Source organism: Asparagus officinalis, chromosome 7 (assembly GCF_001876935.1).
Source record: "Asparagus officinalis chromosome 7, Aspof.V1, whole genome shotgun sequence".
In the NCBI taxonomy this organism is placed as follows: Eukaryota; Viridiplantae; Streptophyta; class Magnoliopsida; order Asparagales; family Asparagaceae; genus Asparagus; species Asparagus officinalis.
In genome coordinates, this window is record NC_033800.1 from 23,954,246 (window position 1) to 23,966,796 (window position 12,551).

Here is a 12,551-nt window from a genome sequence, read left to right on the forward strand (position 1 = left end):
AGCCTTCGGACATAGGCATATATCCCATATTTTTACTGGTTCCATCAACTAGTTAGTATGATTGATGGATATTGAGGCAGGTCATATGCAAGAATCAGCATGTTAAAAATGGGATGAGAATATGCATTACCCAAGAAAGATGATGGGGACAATCAAACTAACTCTGCATAAATAAATGTCATGACTAAGACTACGAATACCAAAAGAAGGAAAGTACTAGCCATTAATTCCATTTTTTAAACAAATACTAAACAGTTAAATACAGTAGCAAAAAACATTTAATGTTCCTCAAAAACTTCTTCAATGACTCCACTAATTACTGGTTGCTGCAACTAGGACTTGAGACTTTCTAATAAAACATTATATCGAGTAGGATATTACTCCAATCTGAAGATCAACTATGAATTATAAGAATAGCAGAAAAGGAATGCATGAGTTTTGTTCTCCATGCATGATTCTCGGATCCTAAAACCTTTTAGATGACTGTATTTTCTATCATGAAATTATTGAAATATAGATTTTACATAAACAATTATTTTGCTTTCGCTTGTTATCAAGTTATTGGCTCTACCAGACAATGAGAGCTCAACAAATTATGGCTGGTCATGGCACCTGTGAACAAGAATTTCATAGAATGCACCAAGGGAAAGAAAATCGGCCATTTCACTAATTCATTGAGATCCAAATGAAATTGGTCTTTATATCATAGTAGTTAGAACAGTTGACATAAAAGGTAATATTGCATGAGTCATTACAATGATGGGCTGATGGATATAGGCATGAACGTAGACGACTGTCAACAGACCATTAACTTCGAATGATACCAATTCACTGGAAAAGTTGCACACAAGTAATAAGTTAAAGACTCACCTAAAATACCCATGCATTTGCTTTTCCCCTCAGGGAGAAAATCACAAGATGGCGTGTCAAAATTCAAGAGAGTCAACCACTGACCTTTGAAGTATGTTTTTACTTTTGATCTTTACTAAGTAATCTTTAGTTGCAATTATGAGTAAATCTCTGATAGAAAATTCACCAAAAAAAAAAACAATATAAGCTTCCATCCGGTGATGTTATACTATGTGACATGGAGTGTTTTCAAAGAAGTTCCTATTCTTGCTGCTCCTTGGGTACAGAAAGGAAATTCATGAACTGATTTTACTTACACAAGGACACATTCTTTGATACTCTACAAGCGTCATAATATGGATAGCATGTCCACATCTTGTATTATTTACTTTCCAAGGTAAAAACAGTATAATTTGCAAAAACATAATAAATAATATAATTACATTACAAATGATATGTTTCAGAATAGAGAAGGTATTAATTAAGTTCCTAAATTGAAATTTTAAAGCAAAATGGGGATTTATCACCTATATCCAGTTGCTCAAATCAATATAAATCAATATTTGCAAAAATATTAACTAGTTATCTCAAGCTGCAAAATTAAAGGTATTTTGCAAAACTCAAAAGCAAGAAATGAATAGCAAACTTACATCTTTCCTATAGATGGCTCCTTGAAAGTATAGTAAAGTTGGGCGATCATCAAATCCCGCAGAATCATTGACAAAGGTTCTGATCATATGTCTATAAGGAACAATGACATCTTTCTGAACATTTGCTACATTTGGCGGGTACCTCCCAAAATCCGACAGAATAAACATGCAAGGCCAAAGCTTCATCCTTGCATTCAACATGCTATTTGGATGGTGAGCCATAATAACATGATCTCTTCCCCCTGATCTCTTCCATTCCTTTTGTTCCGTCAAATACTTCACTATCTTATCTTGCAACTCCTTATCCCTATTAACTTTCGTCTTCACTTTCTCTTTAGTGAACTTGTTATAACTCAGAGAAGAGAAGAAAGGCACAAACACAATATCCGCCTCTTTTGCATCCATAACTCTTACAGCAGAGCAAGGCCCGGGGCGATCAGGGAATCTCGATGAAAGGAGATCCAATGTAAGCCAATATTCAATGCTGTGTTGAAGATTCAAACCTCCAGGATAACCCGGGATTTTTTTAGCAATGTCAGGCCAAACACTGTTAGAATTTGGCTCTGGTTGCCAATCTAACATACCAAAGTGAAACTCAGGGGGCAAATCATACATGAAAACCTTCAACATTGCACTATTTGGATCACATTTTTTGACATCTGATTCTCTTGAGAGGGCATTTGGCCGCCGGCGAGCGGCAGCAACGCTTGCAGGTTCAGAGATGGAGAAGACCCTATTAGGGGTAGAAATGGAAAGTCTATGGTTATCAATGAGGCGAGAAGCGCCAGTGGAGTCCAAGAGAAGAACCCATGATACTAGGATCAATAATGTGGCCATGGCGAAGAGAAAGAAGAGGGATTTTCGGCAAGAAAGGTTTCTATCAGGCATTTTCTAATGTAATCAATCAACCAATCAATCAACACAGACCCATATTTGATGAAATGAAGAAGACCCGGATGGCAAAATTCATCAATCAACAAAACTTATCATGATTGTACACAGAAATCGATGATGCCCGTGGCCAAATTTGACCCATATTTCATGAAGTGAACAAGACCCAGATGACAAAATTCATCGATCAACAAAATTTATCATGATCGAGCACAAACTTGATGAAATGAAAGAGACCCAGGTGGTGTAATTGAGGGAAGATGGATAGGTGATATCAATTACCAAATAAATTGGAATTTGCCCAGATGAGATTGAGAAATCCCAAGCCTGGTTGTTGTTGCTGCTGCTGCTGCTGTCGGTGATGTTTCTCTTTCTTTGGTTTGTTTGAGAAGCATAAATTTTGGTTCGAGGAAAAAAAAAACAAACCTTAGTTTTGCTTTCCGAGAGGTTGAGAGGGATTTTCGAGGTCTCTCTTGATCTTGTAACCTCTGAGGGAGTGATCTTGGGCTTGGCACGTGAGGGAGTCGGTGAGCAGAATGACGCAGGATGGAAAAATTTTTTTGGCTTAATTGCACTTAAATACCCTGTAGTTTCTCCTACTTTGCACTTAGATACCCCTCACTTGATTTTGGCAGCACTTATATAACCTAAAGTTTTTAAAACTTACACTTATGTAACTTCACTTAGTTTTTGGTAACACTTATATACCCTAAAATTTTTTAAACTTGCACTTAAGTACCTAACATTTTTCAAACTTGCACTTGAATATCCTAAAGTTTAGCATTTAAATATCCTCATTTACGCAAATGCGAGAATTTCTCCATGAAAATTTTCATGCGACAATCGCATGCTAACTTTAGAATATCTTTTAACTCTCGATATTTGTTAAGTACAATATTAGATATAGCTGTTGATGTCCAACAAGAGTCAGCAACGAGATTAGCAGATAATCCCGAGTTAATGATGGGGTTTAGAGTGTATATGGACGATGTGGGTCCACTCATCTTCTTAGACGGTTGATCCCCTATTTGGGATAAGAGACCTGCAAAATAAGCATGTTAGACAATCGGAGTTGGGTTCTCTAGTGATTCCTCCGACGATCAAGTCAGTATAGAGCTTGAATGAGGAACCAATGATCTGAGAGTATCTAAGTATAAGTTTTAAAAACTTTAGGATTAGAATATAAAAGTGCAAAATTTAAAAACCTTAGGGTATCTGAGTGCTATTGAGGGTATATAAGTGCAACTTTTAAAAACACTAGAATATATTTGTGCTGCTAAAAATAAATAAAGATATATGAGGGCATAGTAGGCGTAACTATAGGGTCTTTAGGTGTAATTAAGCTGTTTTTTTATTCATTGTGGAAATTTAGTAACGGTTCAAGTTTCACGGGATCAATGTAATATATTTAAAGAATTATTAATGTTTGTACTTTGCTATTTATGTCTCGTATTAATATTATTGTTGTTGTGTTAGTTTGACACGTCACACGTGAGGGAGCGGTGCGTAGAAAAATAGGGGCGGGGGGTGGGGGTGTGGGGTTGTCTTGAATTTGGTCTATATCCGTGGGCAGAATCGATATTTGATCATTTGGAATTGGTAATATGACAATTTGGTCATCTTTGTTCAACCGAAACGTGATTAGGTTGCAACTTAAGTCATATAAAATAGTAAAACGGGGTTCACCATGAGTATCTGTTAGTCTATTAGACCCTAATGCTACTAGGAAAGTACCCCAGAAGGAGGTGAATAGGGTTTATGCTAATCTAATCCGATTTAATGCCAATTAAAAACTAATTAATAAATATCCTAGCAAATTAGATATGTGACAAGATATATATGCAAGGATATACAAATAACACAATGGTGAAATAAACTAATGCAAACAATATAGTGGATAAATTAGATAATGAGAGAATGGCGATAGAGATAAACATAATATAAGTGCACAAGCCAAACTCAAACACACAAGAAATGATCACGGAGTTCGGACCTTCCATCCTACGTCTCCGCTCCCCACTCCCGAGGAGAATCCACTATACAATTGGGTTTTCAACGCTCACCTGAATAACGTTTGCACCACACAATATCGGTTTTTAACGCTCACCGATCAACGTTCACAATCACTCACAATGTAACTACACAACTACCACCTCAAGTGTTGACCTCTCACGTGTCTTCCTCAAGTGCTCGGATTTATAACCTCTCCCTAGGCTTTACAACAGACGCCACTCCTCTTGGGACCGACCACGTCTCTCACCTCTACACTCCTCTTGGTGTACTTGTGCAATACAATGTGACCCTCACAAATTAAAGCTCAACAACAAATGATTGTTCTCTAAATAATATGAAAACTCAATTAAGCCCAACTCTATGTTACAATCTCACAACCCCAAATATACTATGTATGAAAATACTAAAAGCTCAATGTGGGTGTGTGTAACAAAGAGATAAAACAAATATAAACTCAAATAAAATCTAGCTTATGGAAATTAAAATCAAAATAATAAATAGCTAGAATGAGTTTAGAAAAACTTCTTTATGATGACAAGAGAGAGAGAAGGAGAAGAGTTGAATGCTCAAACACTAAATGATGATCTCCTCAAGCTCTTGTGAAATTTTTTTCACAAACCAAACTCTTAAACACACTTTTAAAACCTTTAAACAAACTTGTAAAATTCTTTAAAACTTTTCTCTTGGTAAAAATGAACTGAGGATATGTGGGGGTATTTATAGAAAACTCCAAAGGTAAGAGAAAACAAGGCAAAAAGACCAAAAACCCAAAACAAATAAAAGCTGAAAAAAAACTAGCCGTTACAGCATCAGACGACTGACAAGTTCAATTAGTCGACTGATGAGCTGACCGTTACAGGCAACTCACAGCTCATCAGTCGACTGAAGACCTCATCAGTCGACTGATCAGCCGACAGAAAAAAACAGAAACTTTTTGCAATTCTAGACGATTTCTTTAGTCGATTGAACACTTGCATCCGTCGACTGATAACATAATATCAGCCTGTTTTAAATAGTAAAACTAATATTTAAATTGCTTTTAAAAATAGTAAATAAATTCAGAAAAATGTAAAACTTTGTAAAATATTTATAAACATGATAATAAACATGTTACAAAAGGAATTTTTAGAATTGCACTTCCCAATTGTAAAATCTTATCATTTTTTAAAACTAGTCCAAAACATAAAAATACAAAACACATGTTTTTGTCATTTTGACTTAAATAAACTTTTAAAACTTTATAAAATTATTTTATAGACTTGACATAAAATATAAATTGTTGTTGTTAAGTCTATAAACAAGAAATACAATATTTTCTCAAAATTATATATTTTATTCATTCTTTCAAAACCAATGAACATGAATTCATACCAAACACATATAAATATGAAGCCCAAATGTATTTTCTAATTATATTCATTTGTTTCATATTTAAACTAGAAAACCATAAAACCAAAATGTGTGTATATATAACTATATATATACATAGAAACCAACAAAATATGTGTGTATATGATATTAAGCTTAAAGTACCAACACACATAATATAACCCCTAAACTAATTACACAAGCTTGAAGAAGGTCTTCAATGAGCACGACTTGGTAAACTAGTGGATGAAGCTTGAACTTGAATCTTTAACTTGGATTGCATTGCTTCATTCCACTATTCCGCCAACCTCCATTGGATATGATCGTTGAAGCGTAATTCCATCCAACCTCCAACTCATTGTTTGTCTAGAATAAATATGAAAACACAAACACTAGACAAACAATATTAGTTGTAAATTGTTTGTTAAAACATCATCAAAACAAAAAGGCCAACATAATCAAGACTGTTAGGAGGTTTCAATACGGTTCCATAGTCTTGAGTTTAATTCCAAACTCGGTTGTTAAAAACAAATACTTAAATAGGGACAAAGGTGGTATGTGTGGGAGCATTCTATGTTAGTATTGAGTGTACAAAGGAGGTATGTGTGGGAGCATTCTATGTTAGTATTGAGTGTGGAGTCTTGGAGAGAAAAGAAAGTGAGCGAGCAAATAGGATTTGAAGCTTATTATTTAATTGATTTGTCCATCATTTCACATCATCTTATATATCTAGGGTAGATCTCGCCCATGTTGATTAGAAGAAATTTGTAAATCAAAAGCTTGTGAAGTTATCCTTGGATTTTTCTCGTTCTGTCTTTTCATTGGAGTTGCATTAAGTGATTCTATATATTGTTCTCAAAGATCAAATATATATTTTGTCACCCTCGATTAGGGCTATCCATTTTACCCGCTGGCCCGGGCCCGGCCGGGCCGCGGCCCGTCTGTCTTTTCATTGGAGTTGCATTAAGTGATTCTATATATTGTTCTCAAAGATCAAATATATATTTTGTCACCCTCGATTAGGGCTATCCATTTTACCCGCTGGCCCGGGCCCGGCCGGGCCGCGGCCCGGCCCGGCCCGGCCGCGGCCCGGAAAACCGGGCCAGGCCGGGTTCCGGGCCCGGGTCCGGGTGGCCTCAGCGGCGCCCGGCCCGGGCCCGACCCGGCCCGGAACAGGGCCGGAGCGGGTGACGTCACCAAGGATGAACACGGTAGGATCCTCACCCAGAAGGCTAAGTGTGCTTTGTGCGGCAAGATTTTTCAAGCTCATCATAAGAGCGGCACCAACCACCTCAAACGCCATTTAGATAAACACAACAAAGGCCAGCCTCCTCAAGGTGATATCCGACAATCCATGATTTCTCAATCCTCCTCTTCTGGTAGTCTCGGTAGTTGGAACTATGACGCTGCCAGAGCCAGGAAATGCGTAATCAGGTTTATCATTCTTAAAAACCTTCCTTTTAAATTAGTAGAAGATGATGAATTTGAAGATATGTTTAGAGATGGTTTTTATCCTGCATTTAAAAAATTTTCTCGTCAAACCTGTCAACGTGATATTTTAAAATATTATCAGCAAGAACAAGAAAAAATAATTTCTTATTTTAAAAATTTAAACTGTAAATTTTCTTTAACTTCTGATATTTGGACATCTAGAGCACAAACTGGATATTTATGTATCACAGCACACTGGATTGATGAAAATTGGCAAATGTTTAAAAGAGTTGTTTCTTTTATTGCAATAGAAGAGTCACATACTGGTGCTAATGTTGCAAATTTAATAATTGAAGAACTTATGAAATTAGAAATTTCACAAAGAATATTTTCTCTTTCACTAGATAATGCAAGTAATAACAATGTAGCTGTTGATTTTATCAGATCATCTTTATCATTGCCATGTCATGGTGATCTTTTTCATATTAGGTGCATCTGTCATATTTTAAATTTAATTGTTCAAAGTGCATTTACTGAAATTAAACCCATGATAGAAAAGGTTAGAACAGTTGCTTACATGCATAGTGCTTCTGAACAAAGACTTAAAAGATGGAAACAATTTTGTAAAAGAAAAAATGTAAAGCCTAGACTAATTCCAAAAGATGTTGACCATAGGTGGAATTCCACATATGCAATGTTAAGTGTAGCAATAGAATATAAAGACATTATAACTGATTTTATAAACTATTATGCTTCTAGTTCTAGTTCTGGTAGCACTTATGGAATAACTGAAGATGAATGGACAGTTATATGTAATTTAAATGAAATGTTACAAGTTTTTTATGATGCTACCATGTTATTATCTGGCTGTTATTATCCAACCATTACTTTAGCTGCTTTACAAATTTTAAATATTCAAAATTTTTTTGATAAATATCGTTTGGATGCTACTTTTGGACCTATGGTTTTTGAAATGGAGAGCAAATTTAATAAGTATTTTAGGCCTATTCCTCATATTTTTGGTTTGGGGGTTCTTATTGATCCATGCTTGAAGGATATTGGCCTTCGAAGTTTGTTACAGTCATTGTATGGTGGACAGGTTATAGACTTAGATGATGGAACCACCCTGAATGCTACTACTCATCATTTACTTATTAGAAATTATTTTCAAACTTTATATGATGAGTATGCAGCTAGACATGGTGTAGCTGCACAACAGTCTGCAGCTTCGGTTTCTTCGAGCTCATCCCGAGCCCGAGGTAAAAGTGTAAGTTTTGATATGTATGCAATGGTAGCCGGGCTAACTGGTGGATCTGGACTTGGATCGTCATCATCGGAGGTTTCTGAAATAGATGAATATTTTTCTGCTTCTTTAGTTAGATGTCAAGGAAATGCTTTAGATATTTTGCAATGGTGGAAAGTATATGGATCAGTTTCATATCCTATACTTTCCACCATGGTTCGTGATTTACTAACAGTGCAGGTTTCGACGGTAGCTTCGGAATCCGCCTTCAGCACAGCAGGTCGTTTGATTGACGATCACAGGACATGCTTGGATCCATATACTGTACAAGCGGTGATGTGCCTACAAGATTGGTGGAGGTACGAGAAGCGAACGCAAGGCATCGATCGGATGGCTGGAATTGAAGATAAATTTGAAGAATTGGGACTAGCAGATAGATATAAAGAATAGATTGTAGTTTTTATATCTTAGCTTACAATTTGTAAAGAATTATTTTGGAAATAATTGCAAATGATAGTGATATAGGTGAGTAGGTGCCAACCTAGTTGGGATTTACTTATCTATTGTGATGCGATTAATTCCAAAATAAATTTGTACTTGTAATTTGTAACTGATTTATCAATTATTAATAAAGAATATGTTTTTATCATTTCTTATTTGTAATTTATGTCATTTTAAGTAATTAATAAAATTATTATTTTTATTATTTTTCTTGTCTTTTTTTTAATTTATAAGTTAAATAACATTAAAAAAATTTGGAAAAAAATAAAAAAAATAAAAAAAATAAAAAAAAAGAAAATCACCCGGGCCAGCCCGGGCCGGGCCCGGACCCGGCCCGGTGTACCCGGGTCCGGGTCCGGGTCCCGGTTTTGCCCGGCCCGGGCCCGGATTTCCGGGCCAGGCCGGGCCGGGCCGGCCCGGATGGACAGGTCTACCCTCGATCATTGTCCATATATTATCTTGTCACGTGGAGCCATCTGAAGCTACATGATAACACTTTTTATTGCCATCAAACTAATGCCTTGGGAAAATATCTGCAGTTTGGATTGTTGGGATCGAAAGGGAGGAAAAAAAAAGGATTTCCGGGCCAGGCCGGGCCGGGCCGGCCCGGATGGACAGGTCTACCCTCGATCATTGTCCATATATTATCTTGTCACGTGGAGCCATCTGAAGCTACATGATAACACTTTTTATTGCCATCAAACTAATGCCTTGGGAAAATATCTGCAGTTTGGATTGTTGGGATCGAAAGGGAGGAAAAAAAAAAGTTGTTGATAAAAAAAATAAATCTAATTTTCTATCACTAATCAAATTAAGTTTTGCATGGAGACTTTTAGTTACACGGAGGAATTCAAGGAGGGACATTTTTTTAAAGGTAGGGGATGCCTTGGTTGCATTCTTAATTGTTGCCTTGGTTGCGTTATTAATCGATGTCATGACCCAAGCCCATGCAATTAGCAAAAATAATATCTACACGAAGGATTTTTTTTATATTTTGTCGGCAGTTTAAAATTTGGATGTGAGCTTCACATTAGTATGAATTTACACAGAGAACTAGAGATAGAATTGAAATTTGTTGACTTCATAAAGTTTTGTTATCAACAAAGGATCCTGTAGCCAGCATAAAGGAGACAGAGGCATATGTCAACGCAGGAAAAAAAAACGAAAGCCATTCACGCGGTAGAAAATGTAAAAGAGGGGTGGGGTATGATTTTCTCTCTATTATTCTTTAGCGAGAGAATAATGTTGATCCGAATGTGGTCAGGGAATATGATTTTCTCTCAATTATTCTTAAGCGAGAGAATAATATGTTGATCAGAATGTGGTGATTCTTTTAAGCCCTATATTCCTTTCTCAACATTTTGATTCCATGATTGTGAATCTCTTCTCTTCGCCCCCGGACGTGGGTCAGAAGATTCCGAAACACATAAAGTCTTGACCTCTTCTTGTCATGTCCCGGTTCCACAATGTAATAACTTGGAACGTGACTCGGCCGTCAATACAATCATTCAGCCACATTCATGCCACTAGATCATCATGTATATAGATATAAAGCCAAAACTACATCATAGAACATATAACTAAGACAATAAAAGAAATATATATATGAAGAAATCTACAAAAGAACAGAGTCCAACTACGAGTTCACAATTATCCACAAAAGGAAAGGGTAATAAAAAAATTTATATCATAGTCTAGAAAAAAAAGTCACATATGACTCAAGAAAGAGTCTAAACCAAATAACTACATAAACCAACTGAACTGAAGAACTAATGGACTAACATGTAACCACTGCCGCTGGACTTGCTCCTCAAAATATTTTCGATCCTGCGAAGAAAGAACAGTTCCTGAGTCTGGGGTGCGCAAACATCAGGGGAGTCAGAAAACTCCCAACAAGCATGTAAAATGAAGGAATTGTGCGTGTGCAAGTGTATGTAGCACGTATAAAGGAAAGATGAAAACTCAATTAAAGGTGATAAAAGAAAATGCTAATCGTAGATATCAAACAAGATCTACCACAAGGTACACAAGCACATTATTATTATTTTAGGTGTTATTTGAATGAGAGAAGAATATTTTCATGTATAGAAATCAGGTTCCCGTAAATCGTCCTGGGAACATGGCTTCAAGTCAGGATTGTCCCTTAGCTATTATATATATAAATCCGGATATCAAGAATGTGTATAAGCCCGCTTATATACATGTTATATTCTCTGTCCAATTCTCCTTTATAAACCCCATATTTATTTATTTATTTTAAGTGATTGTGCATGAAATATTGTTCATTATCCACAGAGTTACTTTGGAATGACTTTCGTAAAATTTATGTAAAATAAGCGTGACCCAAAACATGTCCAATCAAGATGGGTGCATCGTCTAGTCAATGCTATTATAATGATAGTAATAATCAAGAGAAACTTCTCACATCGAGATATTGATATCGAGGGTATAATCATGCTATGATAACACGTTTATGAATCATATTTCTTGACGGGAGTCGTCTTCATGCACAATCAATCCTATTAAATGCCACTAGGTGATCAAACATAGCATCATGTGATCCAATAAGCATCAAGAGATCAAACAATATCATCATTCATCTTAACAAAAAAGAAAATAAATAATTATCATAATTGTTTAGTGTCAAAGCAGGCCAAACAGTTTTAATTTGACAGCATAGAAATATGCAAAACTGATTTTAGTGAGCAAAAGGCCCAAACGAGTCTGAAATCTAATATTGGATCCTAACTGGGTCAAACAGGTCTGTAATTTGAATCATAAACCCAAACGGGTTTGAAATCTAATATTGGATTCTAACTAGGTCAAACGAGTCTTTAATTTGATATTGGATCCTAATTGGGTCAAACGGGTCTGTAATTTGAGTTTTTTACCCAAACGGATCTAGTATTGATAATGGGTCCAAACTGGGTCGGGTTCGCCTTCACAATAGACCCAAATAAAATATTTGGTAAAGAAGAAAGCTTATGTGATTTGAACCCCGGACATCCATACTAGAGGTCATGCCTCTTAACCACTATGGTCAAAGGGTCTCTTTAGTTAGCTTGTTGCTGCATTATATTTTCCCACCTATTTCCGGTTTAACTATGATTCTATAGAGAAAAAAAATACAAATTAAGGATAAGTAATATATGAATGATTTTAGAAAACTGATATGTTCTATTGTACATGCTAATACTAGAAACAAAATTATAAAAATAATAATAAAATAATAAATTATTACAATAAAAAGAAATTTACTCATAAATTAAAGATATGTTGTAGTTAGAAAAAATTCACTTGTTGTCAAAATAAAAGAAATTCATTGGTTGATTGGCTAAAAACTACTTGTCAAAAAAATTAAGATTTAAAAGAAAAATTATTTTCTTATACACCCACAAACCTAATTACCTAATTGGCATAAAAAAGATCATGGAATTCAAATCCGTGACTAAAGGGTTAGCAACCAAGTCATGTGACCACTAGACTAAACAAAACATATGCATGCGAAATCAACTGCTGTAGAAGTACATATAACAGATAGTTTCTGGTTACTAGACTAACCAAAACAAATTAATTAGAAGTAGGGGTTTGGAAAAAAATAACCC

The 12,551-nt window shown here is 35.6% G+C and overlaps 1 protein-coding gene across 1 annotated transcript in view; it reads right to left on the bottom strand.

The window, feature by feature from the left end:
• Positions 1 to 2,879, bottom strand: part of LOC109849828 (probable arabinosyltransferase ARAD1) — a 4,331-nt gene extending 1,452 nt beyond the window's left edge. Inside the window, exon 1 of the mRNA XM_020419711.1 lies at positions 1,500 to 2,879. Within this exon, the coding sequence (XP_020275300.1) occupies positions 1,500 to 2,387 (888 nt within the window). The 5' untranslated portion in view covers positions 2,388 to 2,879. The remainder of the gene's footprint in view (positions 1 to 1,499) is intronic.